General features: G+C 39.7%; 1 protein-coding gene across 1 annotated transcript in view; it reads right to left on the bottom strand.

Annotated features, from left to right (window-relative positions):
* The window catches only part of FERMT1 (fermitin family member 1), a 43,606-nt gene that overhangs the window by 4,657 nt on the left and 21,953 nt on the right, over positions 1-16,996 (bottom strand). Inside the window, exons 6-12 of the mRNA XM_006870402.1 lie at positions 16,292-16,399; positions 15,601-15,732; positions 13,678-13,727; positions 7,401-7,525; positions 6,206-6,312; positions 4,780-5,001; positions 2,964-3,088 (exon numbers count right to left, since the gene is read on the bottom strand). Coding sequence (XP_006870464.1) covers positions 2,964-3,088; positions 4,780-5,001; positions 6,206-6,312; positions 7,401-7,525; positions 13,678-13,727; positions 15,601-15,732; positions 16,292-16,399 — 869 coding nt within the window. The remainder of the gene's footprint in view (positions 1-2,963; positions 3,089-4,779; positions 5,002-6,205; positions 6,313-7,400; positions 7,526-13,677; positions 13,728-15,600; positions 15,733-16,291; positions 16,400-16,996) is intronic.

Here is a 16,996-nt window from a genome sequence, read left to right as displayed (position 1 = left end):
AAGTGTGGTGGTGGCTATGTGCTGTGGAGTTGGTTCCGACTCATAGCGACCCTGTACAGGGTTTCCGAGGCTGTAAATCTTTACGGGAGCAGAAAACCTCATCTTTCTCCTGCGAACAGCTGGTAGTTTCAAACTGCTGACTCTGAGGTTAGCAGCCATATTTGTAACCACTATGCTACCAGAGACATTATCTTTCTTATTGGATTAAGTATACATAACTTGATTTACAAGCATGCTTATGGAAATATTTTGGGGAGTCATTTGTTTTATGTGGTTAGATGAAGCAATCCTGCTTGGTGGGGATTATTAATGAATACACTGGGTTCTGTGACCCTGGCTTGGAGGTAAACTTGGGCAAGTGACATAAGCTACTTTTCTGTATTTCCGTATTCTCATGTAAAGCAGAAAGTAAGGATACTAAATGGGTCACATCAGGGCCCTTTGTTAGTGGTGCTGTTGCTGTTATTGTTAGGTGCTATGGAGAGATGGTACTTACTGATAGCTAAGCACAACAGAATGAAACACTGCCTGGTCCTGTACCAACCTCACAATCCTTGCTATGTCTGAGCCCAATACTGTTGCCACTGTGCCAATCCATCTCATTGGGGGGGTCTCCCTCTTTTTCTCCTACCAACTATTTTACCAAACATGATATCCTTCTCCAGGGACTGGTCCCTCCTGATAATATGTCCCAACTATGAGAGAGGAAGTCTGGCCATCCTGGCTTCCAAGGAGTGTTCTGGCTGTACTTCTTCCCACACAGATTCTGTTTGTTCTTTTGGCAATTCATGGTACTTTTAATATTCTCCTCCAACATCATAACTGAAATGCATTAGTTCTTCTACGGTCTTCCTTATTTACTGGCCAACTTTCACATGCATATGAAGCTATTGAAAATATCATGGCTTGGGTCAGGCACACCTTAGTCCTCAAACTAACATCTTTGTTCTTGAACACTTTAAAGAGGTCTTGTGCAGCAGATTTGCCTAATGCAATACATGGCTTGATTTCTTGACTGCTGCTTCCATGAGTGTTGATGGTTGATCAGGCAAAATGAAGTGGTTGACAAATTCAATCTTTTCTCCATTTATCTTGGTGTTATGTATTGGTCCAGTGGTGAAGATTTTTGTTTTCTTTACATTGAGGTGCAACCCATACTGAGGGCTGTGGTCTTTGATCTTCATCAGTAAATATTTTAAGCCCTCTTCATTTTCAGGAAGCAAGGTTGTATCGTTTGCATATCAAAGGCTGTTAATGAGTCTTCCTCCTATCCTGGTGCCATGTTTTCCTTCATATAATCCAGTTTCTTGGATTATTTACTTAGCATACAGATTGAGTAAGTATGGTGAAACAATACAACCCTGGCACACAGCTTTGCTAATTTTAAACCATTCAGTGTTCTCTTGTTCTGTTCAAACAACTGTTTCTTAGTCCATGTGCAGGTTCCTCATGAGTACAATTAAGTGTTCTGGAATACTCATTCTCTGCAATCCACAGCTTGTTATGATCCACACAATCAAAAGCCTTTGCATAGCCCATAAAGCACAGGTAAACATCTTTCTGGTATTCTCTGCTTTCAGCCAAGATTCATCTGATATCAGCAGTGATATCCCTAATTCCATGTCCTCTTCTGAATCCAGCTTGAACCTCTGGAATTTCTCTGTCAAGGTATGGTAGCAGCCATTTTTTTTTTTTTATCATCTTTAGCAAAATTTTACTTGCATGTGATATTAATGGTATTATTGCCTGATGATTTCTTCATTCCAATGGGTCACCTCTCTTTGGAATGGGCGCACATAGGGAGCTCTTCCAGTCAGTTGGCCAGGTAGTTGTCTTCCAAATTTCTTGGCATAGATGAGTGAGTACCTCCAGTGCCGCATCAGTTTTTTGAATGATTTCAATTTGTAGTCCATCAATTCGTGGTGCCTCGTTCTTTGCCAATGCCTTCAATGCACTTTGACCATTTCTTCAGGATCACTGGCTCTTGATGACATGCTACCTCTTGAAATGGTTGAACATTGAACTTTTTTTTTTTTCTTGGTACAGTGCTTCTGTATATTCCTTCCATCTTCTTTTGATGCATCATTCAATATTTTGCCAATGAAGAAAATAGTCAAGCTTTGACTTGTAATATTGAAGGATTTTTTGGGTCAAATACTGAATGATGTGTTGTTGTTAAGCACCATCAAGTCAGTTCTGTCTCAGAGTGACCCCTGTGTAGGGTTTCTGGGGATTAGCTGGTGTGTTTGAACCCATGATCTGTGGTAAGCAGATCATTGTGTATCCTACAGCACCACACCAGTACCCCCTAAAGGCCCTTAAGGCCTAGAAATATTCAGAAACCAGTAAGAATAAGGTCTGTATCTGGTAAGACATGGTTTTGTTAAGAGAAGTCATAGGGTTTGTTAAGACCTCTTTGTCTAGAAACCCAAGAATTTTGTGAAGTCATACCATGAAAGACAACATGTGAACCGTAACAGGCAGATGACAGGGTGTCACAGGTCTCATAACAGTGATAGGTGACATTCTCCCTTTGGCTTCGCAGATGCAGTTATTCGAAAGGAGCCAGGCCTCGGTTTAAAAATGCAAAATTTCCCTTCTTACATATAGCTGACTTTCAGGGGTGCTGGCACTTTGATCAAAGGAATAGAAAGGCTTTTATGAGTGATCAAAAGTATCTTCGCCATTTGTAAGGGTGTCAGCAAAAGAAAAGAGGGCTACATGCTAGTTTGTTGTTGTTAAGTGCTGTTGAGTTGGTCCCAACTCATAGCGACCCATCTATAGGGTTTCCAAGGAGTGATTGGTAGGTTTGAACTGCCAACCTTGTGGTTGGAAGTCCAGTGCTTATCCTACAGTGCCACATCAGGACCTCACACTAGACACTAAGTAAGAATAAAGTTGGCTCTAGAAAAATCACTGAAAATCAAATAGAATGTAGGAGAGGAAGCAAAAATGGTAGTTACCTGACGAGGTAGTAGGTGAGCCCGAATTCAGGAAGAGACTGCCATGCCTGGATGAACCGCAGCTTGGCTTCGACCAAGGGCATCTGGGCCACATTCTGGTGGGCTTCCAGGATCCGGGCTGCTAGCTAAGCAAAAGCAGGAGACATCAAACTCTCCTCAGTTTGCATTGACTACTATTAGTGCCAGATCCCCAATGAGAAAAACAATGTGAGGCCCAAGCACAGCTTCAAAAATTCATTCATTCTCATCTGTTCACTCTTTCTCTTTTTTCTCTACAAGACACAAAGACCACTGGGGAAAAGCAGGAACAAGAGCAGCCAGCACACACATAAGCTTCTCCTAGGAAGCATGCAGATGGCGAGGCCTGGGGTCTCTCTCTCTGGAGCATCCATGAGCAGTGGCTCTACATGTATCAGTTCATTTGTGTAAACCATTTGTTACAGCTACAGAGTTTGACTGCTAACCCATTCTTACCAGTTGCTGTCTAATTGCTTTTAACTCATGGTGACCCCATGTGCTCCAGAGTAAAACTGTGCTCCATGGGATTTTCATGGCTGTGACCTTTTGGAAGCAGACTGCCAGGCCTGGCTTCTGAGGTGCTTCTGGTGGATTTGAACTGTGAACTTTTCTGTTAGGAACCGAGTGCTTAACTACCACACAGGGACTCCTAACTCACTCTTATTAAAAGTCTAAATTTGAGCTTTAATTTTCAGGGACCAAATAATTCTATTCTTAATTAAGTTCAATCTGGGAATATCACCATGTTCAGTTGTTGATGTTGTTAGGTGCCTTCAAGTCGGTACCAACTCATAGAGACCTTATGCACAGCAGAACGAAACACTGCCCGATCTTAGGCCAATCTCACTACTATTGCTACGCTTGAGTCCATCGATGCTGCCACTTGGCTAATTCTTCTCCTTGGGGGTCTTCCTCTTTTTCTCTGACCCTCTACCTTACCAAACATGATATCCTTCTCCAGTGACTTGTCCCTCCTGACAGTATGTCCGAAGTATGAGAGATGAAGTTTGGCCATCTTGGCCTCTAAGGAACACTCTGGCTGCACTTCTTCCAAGATGGATCTATTGGTTCTTTTGGTAGCCCATGGCACTTTCAATATTCTTCTCCAACACCATAACTCAAAGGCATCAATTCTTCTATGCTCTTTCTTATTCACCGTCCAGCTTTCACATGCATATGAGGTTATTGAAAATACCATGGCTTGGGTCAGGCGCACCTTAGTCTTGAAGCTGACATCTTTGCTCTTTAACACTTTAAAAAGGTCTTGTGCAGCAGATTTGCCTAATGCAATACGTCGTTTGATTTCTTGACTGCTGCTTCAGCGAGTGTTGATAGTTGATCCAAGAAGAATGAAGTCTTTGACAACTTCAATCTTTTCTCCATTGATAAGAATGTTATTTATTGGTCCAGTAGTGAGGATTTTTGTTTTCTTTACATTGAGATGCAATCCATACCAAAGGCTGTACTCTTTGATCTTCAACAGTAAATGTTTTAAGTCCTCTTCACTTTCAGCAAGCAAGGTTGTGTCATCTGCATAACACAGGTTAATGAGTCTTCCTCCAATCCTGATGCCACATTTTTCATCATATAACCAGCTTCTTGGATTAATGTTCAGTTAGTAGTCCAGAAATTTATATTAATTTCTTCAATTTAATATCATCTAATGTCAAGTCCATATTAAAATTTACACATCACCTGAGTTTTCAGGATGATGTCCTTCATCAGACAGAGTTCCTTATTTTATTTCAGAACATAAAACATTCACTGCAAACAATCACCCCAGCCAGATAAGTGGTACCTGTTTGGATTTGTGCTTTTTTGCACACCGGGGAGACACAAAGCATTCTGGGTTCATGTCCATGCTCTCCACGCTGAAAGCTGCTGGAGATGCTGAGCTCCGGTTTTTCATTCTCAGGAATGAAAGGATGTTAAGGACCTCTGGCTGGTAGGAGCTGTCTGCCATGGTTTTGCCTTTTGATGCTAAAATGCAGGCAGCCATCCATCGGGCATACTGATTCTCCTGTAGCAAGCATGAGTAGGGAAGAGAAAGAAGTTCAAGTGCAAAGTCACCTACTGGGAACAGAACAGCCATCACCTTTTATCTTTCCAGGAGGTGTGAAGCTACATGCCCATTCTAGGTGGCCGCCAGCCACCTAATTTAACACCCAACAGTAGCTTTTGTATCTTATTCTCAGTTTCTAGATGGTAAAGTGTTAGCATATAGATATGTTGGCTTTGAAAATCCTGCAAACTGCTTATAAATAAGAACCAATGACACGAAGGAGCATCATAGAGCACAGAGAATAGAAAACCCAGACTACCAGAGAGCCTTACCAGAGAGCCTTCCTGGAGATGGATTTCCATTTTTCATATGACAGAAAAAATCATTAACTAATTTCCCATGTTACTCTGACACTAGCCCATCCTTAGTAGAGAATTGAATCCCCAGGTAGGGATCAATGCCACTGATGGGCTCTGCACCACTTCTATTGTTCTTCAGTATCTTAGAGAAAGAAGTGGAGTGTGTGCAGTGGAAGCAAGGAAGTCTTCAAAGAAACAGTAGCTATGGCCCATTGGCCTCGATCCTCACCCACTCATGTCCTTTGCCATGTCACATCACATTCCCTCCCATTAGAGCCACAGTGGAATTCCCTACCCCTTGATTTTGAGCTCAGTCATGTGACTTGTTTTGGCCAATGGAGCATGGGTGGAATGGACAGTGACAATTTCAACTGCAGCTTATGAGGCCTCACCTGTTTCCAGTTGCCCTGTTGCATAGGTGTCATTACTATGAGAAGAGTTTTCTCCAGGCAGACTGGGACCCAGAATAAATACACATGGCACTGACATGAACCCAAAGCCTCACCAGACATGTGACTTGAACCATATTTGCCCAGCTGCTACAGCAACATGTTAAAAAAATGGTATAGCAGTGCTCACAAAAATACCTCCTGGGCTTGGGGAGGGCATAGCTGACAAACAAATGTAGACAAACCATGTTTTCTGAGTAACAATAAGTCATTCTGAATCATCCAAGCCCAGTCACCTGCAGATGTTTCAGAAACAAATGTTTGCTGTTATATGCCATTGTGATTTTGTGGTTGTTTGTTACAAAGCAATAGCTGAAGGATACAAGAGTATTCTGATTTGAAAAATGTCTTATGTGTTTTGACCTTGAGTTTAATAAAGGGTGAAGTGACTTACACTTTTGTGGTTTTACTTACATGGTCACATTTCAGATATACTTCATTCATACCATCAGCAACAGGGATTAGTAACTTGATTCCAAATTTTCTTCCTGCTACATTTACATCTGGCACAACTTCACAGCCTGAGTGACCGAAAGCAAGGACAGAAGTGAGTGTTGGCAAATTTGTTATACAAGTAACAACTGTGCATCTGAACTAAGGACTTGGGACAGAAGCCCCTCAGGTTTGGTTCTCTTCTGGAAAATGGAGGAACAGGTTGATAACATCAGTTGATGGATAAGGTAGTAAGCCGTAAGAGCTACTACAAGAAGCCTTGGTGGTACAGTGGTTAAGTGCTCAGCTGCTAAGCAAAAGGTTAGCAGTTCAAACTCACCAGCTGCTCCACAGGAGAAAGATATAGTATTTTGCTTACATAAAAGAACACAGCCTTGGAAACCCTGGAGCGCAGTTCTACTCAGTCTTAGAGGTCACTATCAGTCAGAATTCACTCAGTGGCAATAGGGTTTGGCTTGAGAGCAACTAACATGGATAAAGAAAATGATTTTCTTAAATTTAATTTTTAAAGTAGATATAGGATAACTGTGAACCATAAGGTTAGCAGTTTGAGTCCATCAGCTGCTCCAAGGGAGAAAGACAAGGCTTTCTGCTACTGCAAAAATTTACAGTCTCGGACACCCTAGATAGGGCAACTGTGAGTTGGAACTGACACAACAGCATTTAACAACTCAAATTATGAACATAAACTTGAAAATAGAGGAATTTTGATTGCCATCATGAAAGGGAACTGAGTGTGCTGGTTCATTAAATATTTCTACTGGTAGAGTTACCAGTCTACTCAGCCCCTTTCAGCAATTAGGATGAGCATTAATGTAACACTGGGTCAAACATAACTGGTCCTGGATTCAGAACGACTTTCAGGATTCTACAATGCCTCACTCAAATGCTACTCTCTGGACATCAACCACTAACATTCCACTGAATTGGGCACAATGGGAAAGGAGGAACAGCAGAATGCAAAGAACCACATTTCCTACGGTCATGTTCAAGGTTCGCATTTCCTGGGACAACAGGAACTGGCTGCAGGCTGCCATTCTGAAACAGTGACATGTAGACATTCCTCTGGAATAAAACCTTCCTTCATTTTGTTGGAGCCTTGCTTTCAGTCAAGATATAGCCAGATGCAGGACATAGCCAGATGCAGGACCCTTACCTCTAAGATTTAGTTTTTCTACTGGTTCTCCTTGTTCAAGTTCCTTATTTTTAAAGTAGGCTATATATGTGTCTTTGAAGACGAACCAATATTGTTTGAAAGCTTTTAATATTAGCTTCTTGGGCCTGCAAGTTAAAATACAGTAAGCTTAAATGCCATCTAGAAATACAGAACATATTACAAATTTCAAGTAAATCAAAGTTCTCTAGAGATCCTTGCAAACAACATACTCTATTTTGAAAAACCATGTTCAAATTGCTAACTCATTTCTAATGGGCTTTTGGTATGAGAGGAAGAGGTTAATGCACAGGCTCAGGAGCTAGACCACCTGGGCCCCTTCCTGGCTCTGCTGCTGATCAAATGTGTGACTCTGGAAGAGACTTCATCTGTCTGGGTGCCACTTATTGTGTTGGCTTCAGTCTCTAACCACAGAACTTTTATGAGAATTGAATGAGGTCAAGTGTATAGCTCAGTACATTGTGAAGTGCTCGATACATCATTATTATATATGTAAGTCCCTGAGTGGTGCCAACAGTTAACACACTTGGCTGCTAACTGAAAGATTGGCAGTTCATGTCCACTTAAAAGAACCATGTGAGAAAGCCCTGGCAATCTACTTCTGAAAAATCAGTCACTGAAAACCTTATTGTTGTTGTTGTTAGGTGCCGTGGAGTCGGTTCTGATTCATAGCAACCCTGTACAGGGTTTCTGAGGCTGTAGATCTTTACGGGAGCAGAAAGCCTCATCTTTCTCCCACGGAACCGCTGATAGTTTTTCCTCTATATGCCTGGGTTGCCATGAGTTGGAATTGATTCTATGGCAGTTGGAGGAAGGAGCAAAAAAAACATACATGAATATGGTGATATTTGAAATTCCAGCACACTTCTGGGATCTAAAGAAGCTATAGATTCAGTCAGCACAAAATTCAAGGTATCAGACATTAAAAGTAAACAAACTTTTCTGTAGTTTCCTCTTGACTTTTAAGAGGAATCACCAGAGAAAGACCAGTGTGCAATGGAAATCAATGGAAACCACTGAAATCTACAACTGAATATAGACCTTGCTGTTATACATATTACACGAGGATGAGTAAAAAATGATCCACACTCCGTTGATATTAAAATGCCCATCCATGTCTACAGCTGATGACAACATTGAGTGTGCATGGGAAATGATTCTGTCGAATAGATGAGTGACAGTGGATTGTGTGGCAAATCATTTGCAAATCATCCATGGTTCTGCCTATGAAATAATCCATGACAAACCTGGGTTTTGAAAAGTCTGTGCAAGATGGGTACTGGAATAACTCACAGAAGAGCATAAACAGAAGCGTTCTGGTATCTGCAAGCAAAATTTGGACCAATACTCGAAAGAAGATAAAAGTTTTTTTTTTTTTTTTTAAATAGTTATTGGTGATAAGACATGGATTCATCACTATGAGCCTGAGTGTAAATGGCAGAGTATGGAAAGAAAACATCCTTGTTGACCAAGAAAAAGTTCAAAAGTCAACCATCAGCTGGAAATTGATGCTTACAGTTTTCTGAGATTCTCAAGGGCCAGTACTGGAACACTATCAGGAAAAAGGATCAACAATCAATAGTGCTTGTTATAGTGAGATGCTCACTGAACAGCTGATGCCTAAACTTTGTTGGATTAAACACAGAGGATTATTATCCAACTGTATTGTGATCTTGCATGACAATGCATGCCCACACAACCTCTCCCCATGCTGCACTGCAAACACTTCCTTTTGAGGTGTTAAAGCATCCTCTCTATAGTCCTGACCTTGCTCCATCGAACTTTTCACCTATTTGATCCCCTGAAAGCAGCCCTTCAAGGATGAAGATTCACCTCTGATGGAGTGAAGACAGCAGTGCATTTGTGGTTTAAAGCTCAGTCAAAAACATGTTTTAATAAGGGAATATGAAAGCTTGTTGACAGATGGACAAAGTATATTGAAAAGCAAGGTGATTATGTTGAAAAATGATATATTTATCTTTTCTAAAAGTTGATTAAAAGAAATTCTATAGCAGATAATTTTTGACTCATCCTCATATAGACATGTACATGAACACACACACACACACACACACACACACACATATCCAACCATAAGGGCTAGGGAACTTTTGCACCTGGGCTAGTCAAGGTCAGAAATACCAGTGGCAAGGCAGGTAGTGGCACAATTTTGCCCTTGGGGGTTGATCAGGATTTCTTAGAGGAATGACCTTCTATAAATGATGTAATGAATGAATTTTATTTATGGACTCTCTGTATAATATTATAGGATCCATTTATTTGTTCTAAATTAATAGTAGCTACACCTTACTTACAGTTTTTGCATCGGTCACTCTTTTTATCAAATATGCAATTTACTAGCTGTTGTTGTTAAGTGTTGTGGAGTGGATTCCAAAGTCATAATGACCCTGTATAGGATTTCCAAAGCTTTAAGCCTTTGAGGGAGCATAAAGCCTCACTGTTCTCCCGAGAAGTGATTGGAGAGCTCAAACCATGGACCTTATGGTTTGCAGTCCAGTGCTTATCATATATAGCCACTGGGCTCCCAATTTACTAGTCAGATTGATTTACTTTTTATGGGTTCACCAAATGTAGAATTTTGAATGGTATGTATGTTGTTGGTGTGAAGTGCCATCGAGTCAGTTCCGACCCACAGCGACCCTGTATAGGGTTTCTGAGGAGCAGCTGGTGAGCTTGAACTGCCAACCTTGCAGTTCAAACGGTTTTGCAGTCTAGCGCATTGTTGTTAGGTGCCATCGAATCGGTACTGACTCATAGCAACCCTGTGAACAGCAGAATGAAACACTGCCTGATCCTGGGCCAACCTCACTACCGTTGCCACGCTTGAGTCCATCGATGCTGCCACTTGGCCAGTCCATCTCGCTGGGGGTCTCTCTCTTTTTCTCTGACCCTCCACCTTACCAAACATGATTATCCTTCTCCAGCAACTGGTCCTTCCTGACAATATGTCTAAAGCATGAGAGACGAAGTTTGGCCATCGTGGCCTCCAAGGAGCACTCTGGCTGCATTTCTTCCAACACAGATCTGTTGGTTCTTTTGGCAGCCCACAGCACTTTCAATATTCTCTTCCAGCACCTTAACTCAAAAGCATCAATTGTTCTATGATCTTCCTCATTCACTGTCCAGCTTTTGCATTCATATGAGATTATTGAAAATGTCATGGCTTGCGTAAGAAGCACCTTAGTCCTCAAGCTGACATCTTTGCTCTTCAACACTTTAAAAAGGTCTTATGCAGCAGATTTGACTAATGTGCATTGTTAGTGGGTCATAAAATTCTAGATTGATTATCTTTCTTAGCATTTTGAAGAGACCTTTCAACCTGTGTTTTCTGCCAATGAAAAATTGATTGTCCATCTAATCCTTGCTCCTCTGTAGCAAATCTGCCATTTCTCTCAGATTTTAGAGATTTTGATCTTGTCCATAGTTGACTTTATCAAATGTGAATTTGCTGACTTTTGTTTATATGTAAAACTGTGTTGGCTTTTGATGTGTACAGAGATGTGTGCAGTAAGCTTCTGCATACGGGCCAAATAAAAAGCACAAGAGCCTTGAAATTTAAGTACTACTTCGATGTATTGTTTATGATGGGATTTTTTTACCTCCTTGGAGTGTAAGTAAAATGTAGTGTTTGTAATTGTCAATGATAGCACTAAAATAACTGTGACTCTGCATGATTTATTATGCGTGGGATTGTGGTTCCTGGACAATTCTGTCTTCAAATATTACGGAAAATTCTCAAGTATTCTCACAAGCATCTCCATGTTCTCCCTTCTGGAACTCTGAGTAGACTTAAGTTGGGCATTTTTATTCTATCTATCTCCTATTTCCCATGGCTACCTTTCTTGTTTTCTCAATTGTGTCTGTTAATCTTTACAATGCCTACTGAATTAAAAATTTTTATGATTATATTTTTTACTTCTAGAAATTTCTTTTCAGTACTGCCTTTTCTTTTTATATTACTACTTTTTTTTTTTTTTTTTACAACTTCTACTTTTAAATCTACTTAATAATTTTAAATGTATTTATTTTATGGTTTCTTTATATTGTTATAACACCTAAAATTATTGGAATCGTTAACATTCCTGTTTTTTGGGGCAGCTATCTCTTTCTGATGATGTTTCATTGACTCGCATGATTAGTCGTTTTTATTGGGAGCTCATTTTTTGTAAGGGGCTACTTGTTTCTGTAGGCAGCCCATGCCTACTGGCCTGTTGAGCTTTCCCTCTGAGCTTTTCTACAATTAGATTTGCTAGGACTTCAGAGGTTTTGTGCTCCTGGACTAGTTCTAGTTTCTTGTTCAGTTAGGGATTCTCAGGAAAGACATTTTAATTTAAATTTACATTTGTGTGAGGCACAGGCCTGAGCTCTGATTTCTCAGAGGAATTCTTCATTTCTTCACATAGAACCTCACACAAAGCTGAGCTTCCTCTGGCTGATGGATAGTTTTCCTACTCTCCAATACACAAAAAAGCCCTTGCAAGGTTCTATCTATAGATATGAACTTCAGTTCTGGCCCAAAGCTTCACCTCCTATCCCATCACAAGCCTTAAACACCCCTGGGCTGCTGAGGCTTAATTAGTCAAACTAGGTTTCCTCTTAATTTCCTACAAGTTGTGATTTCCTAGTCTTACATTAAGTTCAATATTTTTCTTTGCAATTTAAAATTTTTTTCTTTTATCCAGCATTTGTGTGTATTGATAGCCAGATTGAGGTTTACACCAAATGAGATCTATGTTGCCAGAACCTGCAGTCTGCTGTTTATATAGTGGGCTCAAGAGAATAAAAGAGCTTTATTTATTTAAGCAAAAAACACTTGAAAATCAAAGGTCTGGTCCAATGCTCTTAAACTGATAAAGAGGTCCAGGGACATGAAGGGCTTGTTCGAGGTCACAAGCCAAATATAACTCCACTCTCTTCCCCCTCCTTTTTTTCTCTTTCTTTCCTTACCTCTTTTTTCTTCATTTATCCTTTCCCTGAATCATATGGTATATTAAGTTTGACATCTTCAGATCTGGTAGACTACATACAAGGATAACTTTGTAAGTCTGAGTCTAACACACCAAAACCTTGTGATGGTTCAGAGTAGCATGGCTGAGGTGGATGCAGGAACTGACTGCAGAAAAGCATCTCCTTCATCAAAAGCATCTATAGCAGGGGGCTGGCATCAATTGGTTTCCTAAGAGCTAGATCTGCTCTACATAGATGAGCTGACAACCCAATTTCTTTACAGAGCTATTTCTAGTACTTTGGAACAATGGATTTGTGGCTGAAAATTGTTACCTTTTTCTGAATATAATAATATGAATAATTTGGGATTACAATTCTTTATGTTAAAGATGCTAAATTATGACCCTATTGTTTGAGACCACATTCTGTGGACACATCTTTAAAAAAATAAATAAATAAAATTTAAAAGCTTGTAGAAGCTCAGTGACAAATATTGTTACCTTTGGCCACTTGTTTCATATGGCTTACTATTCCTTCAGTGCACTGTGTCTTATCAAAAGCAACCGTTGCTTCTTTGGAAGCTAATTGCCCTGGGCAAAGTGTCGGTTTGTTAAGAAAAGTCAACAGACCATAAAGTGACCAAAATAACTGATAGCATTTCAAAGCAGTCATATTCCTTTCATCCTTATTCCTATCATTGGAACACACCTAAGCACCATCATGTCTCATATTTCCATGGAGAAAACTGCTCTGCCTTTTAAAACAGCTTCATATCAGCCTGAGATGACTGGAAGGTTTATCAGAACAAGTAGATAAAATAAGATGACAATTGTTTATAATTCCAGGATCAAAGTTCTCGATATGATTGATTTTTAACGATGAAAGAGCCTTTGTATGGTGTCAGAGCCCTGAACCTCCTAGAAACCTAATAGAAACTACAGTCTGGTCCATACACTCATTATTGCTGATACCAGCCATATTTATATAGACCCACTCTTTATTGAGCATTTACTATGAGCCAGGCACCATGTTAAATGCTTTATTCGTATGATTTTATTTTGTCTTACCAGTAAACCCAAGGGCAGGTATATACCCATTTTATAGATCAGAAAACTGAGGCTCACAGATATAAGGACATTGCCCAAGGTCACCCAGCTGTCTGAGGCCAAAGCCTGTCCTTTCTTCAGTGAACCATGAACCTGCCTCATGTGCGTGCAAGTTAAACTCTCAGATTCTTTACTTGCAAGATTTTGGTATGGATCTTCCCTTTCCCCTCTAGGGTTATACTCACCTAAATAATTTGAGACTATCTGCGAGTTTCGGGATATCAGTAATGTCCTCCTAAGAAAAAACATATAATATTTGATGCAGAGTCATTTCACTGGTGGTGCTGATACTGTATGCCTGCACTGTCCAATATAGTAGCCAGTCACCAAATGCAGTGATTTTAATTCAAATTAAATAAGATGAAAATTTTAATTCCTCAGTCAAGCTAACTACATTTTAAGCCATTATCTCCAAGGGGATGACGAGGCCTTAGGGTGAGGTGGGTTAGTCATATAGAGGAGCTTCTGGGGTAGCTGGCCAAGTTCTATTTTTGATTTGGGTGGTAATGTGAGTGACAATGTAATGCAACTTTGTTGTACCCATTAAATCAGTTGTTCTTGAGCCAATTCTAACTCATACTCATGTATCACAAAAAAAATGAAAGAAAAAAGATTAGAAAATTGACTGAAAATTTACTTGTACATACCATACAAGTTAGAAATTTGAGTTTGAAATGACTATTTTTACAGATAAAATATTTTACCATTTTACATTAATGTGGGTTACTCTAAGTACATTCAGTTTACTGATTAAACTCTCAAAAGGAACTTGGCTCAAAGTTCATTTTAAAGTGTAAGCTGGGCCTATTTCCAAACTGAAAGGACTATTGTTTGTTTTCAAATAAAAACACCTAGAGAGAGAGGAGGGCAAATTTCATTTCCTTTTGTATCTGTTCAGTGGAGGAAGTAGACAAAAGACAACTCCCATGTTATGGGGTCCATGTCTGCTAAAAACATAAGATGGGGGCCTCTATAGCTTGGCATTTCATTTGTAGTAAGTATCTGCTTTTGCATGATACTATTTCCTCTTTTAAGGCGTATAATGATAAGGGAACATGCATTAAGTGTATAAGAATACAGTGACTCATTCTTATCTATTATTACTGCTTAGGTCCAATAACAATGGGCCTACCTCTTTGGTTCAGTGTGATTAAACTAGTAGTAATACATACTTTTAAAGTAAGTACTTTCATGAATGAAGAAGTTAAACAAAAAGGTGGCACCCAATGAATGCATCAACCAGGAGGGGCATTCTGATTGTAAAGCTGGCATTCCACCACATTTGATGGATAAGGAACAAGGAGTACAGTTTTATTTCTTTATGCTTTACTGGAAGTCCTTTGTTTATTTCCTGAAGTCAAAAGGATTCAGAAACTTTTTACATTGACACATGAAAAAGGCCCTCACTTCTACCTTGCCCCGTTGCAATGTATGAATAGGTAGATAGATGTTGAGGCTCTATACTTAACAAAATATATCTCTTACATGAACATACTCATTTTCACAGCTGCTCCATGCAACAGACAGGGCAGTTTTCTAGACTTAAGTTAACAGATTGTTTTTATGTCCCACACCAGTGAAGAGGGCCAACAACCATCTTTCCCTCATACTGGTCAACTTATCTCTAGGCAGACATACAAATGTGGCGCCATCAACAGTAACAAAAGTATCTATAGTGTCTTACATTGCCAGGTGATGCAAAGGTTAACATGCTTGGGTAACTGAAAGGTCCAGTCAGAGGCACCCAGGAAGAAAGACCTGCTAATATATTTTTGAGAAACTGGACAATGAAAACCCTATGGAGCCAATCCTCCTCTGACATCCATGGGGTCATCTCATCAGGAGTTGAAGCTGACTTCATGGCAAATGGTTTCGTTTATATAGTTCTTTACTGAGCTAAGCTGAGAAAATTTAGTTCTTGCTAGGTTCAACCTTTTGTCAGATAAAGAGAATATTTTCTTTTTTTTTTTCAAAATCAGACGAAAGATTACCTTATTTTTAAATAAAAAACCAAAACCAAAACCAAAACCAAATACCGAACAGTTTATCTATAGTTATCAATCATTCTGAACAAAGCCACAATTTTGAGTTATCAGAGGAGTCCATACCAAAGTGGTGTCTGTTTTCCCACCTTCCAGGGTAACTTCTAAATTAGAGAGTGCTGCTTCTACTTCATCAACTTCAGTCTCGTTTGTAAAGTCCTGTATTTCGGCTGACAATGACAGCTTGCTAATGTGATACTAGAATGAAAACACAAGTTATAGCAGTGTTATAAACACAAAGGAATCCATTTCTTCCTCTTTAAAGACAATTTCCTGTGAACAACATGTGGTCATGAATACTGAGCATCTCCTGAAATACAAATGGAAGTGACATTCTCATCTGAATTACTCTGAGATTTATGGTTGTTGTTGTTGTTATGAGCCGTGGAGTCAGTTCCCACTCATTGCGACCCTGTACAGGGTTTCCGAGGCTGTAAATCTTTACGGGAGCAGAAAGCCTCATCTTTCTCCTGCGGAACAGCTGGTAGTTTGGAGCTGCTGACCCTGAGTCCAATTCGTAACCACTACGCTACCAGAGATTTATGGTTAGTCACACTGAAACTTGATTTTTCCCCATCCCAGTTGTGCTTGTCGTGGGGAAGAGATCAGAATTGGAAGACTAATGCCTTATAATATGTGTACATGTGGAATAGGAAGACAATTTGAAACTTATGGTATGAAATAAAACAAAACAAAACTTTAATCAGAATATACTTGCTTTGTCTCCTGCCAAAGTAGGGGCCGTAACATTCCATACCTGTAAGGCTGCAAAGATCAACATTTCTTCCTCTGTACAGTCAATTTCTTCTAAGAGAATGGCCCACCTGGCTTGTTCGTAGAGTTGGTTTATTCGGACAGCATCATACTGTAGAAAGAAACAGGTGGGTGTGGGAGGCTATATTTATATTCCATGATATGAATGTTCTGGGGTAACTGAGACCACTTCTTATTAATCAGGTGTAATAAGCTTTAGGTCAAGTAACTGAAAGAGATACCGCTACCTTTCCATTGCCCACCTCATTTCGATTCCAAATGTAAAACTCTCTTTCCCAAAATATCTTTTTGAACTTCCTCAAAGAAACAAAGTGACCCATCTGAGAGTCTATTATTTTTCCTCTTCTTAAAAAATCAAATGTTTATGGGCAGTAAAAACCAAGCAGTGAAAATGGTTACTGTAACAAGGCACCCCAATGAGAATAAGACAGATGTACTACTGAAAGTGCTTGTCTGAAGCCATTCCAAAATGCTCTTCATACATAGATTTTGTTTTCTTTCTTCTCACTACACTTTAAAGCAACTCAGTGAGAGAGTCAGGGAAAGTCCTTATGATCTCGTTTTACAGATGAGGAGACTGAGTCTCAATGACATTAAAGACAGGTTTATTGTTTTGTTTGGAATAAACCTGTACATGTATGAACTGGAATCCTAATGACAACACGTTTTGACTTAATTTCATATATGT

The sequence above is a fragment of the Chrysochloris asiatica genome, unplaced genomic scaffold (assembly GCF_000296735.1).
Source record: "Chrysochloris asiatica unplaced genomic scaffold, ChrAsi1.0 scaffold00141, whole genome shotgun sequence".
In the NCBI taxonomy this organism is placed as follows: Eukaryota; Metazoa; Chordata; class Mammalia; order Afrosoricida; family Chrysochloridae; genus Chrysochloris; species Chrysochloris asiatica.
Note: the sequence above shows the minus strand (reverse complement) of the source record. Positions and strands in the feature narration are given on the sequence as shown.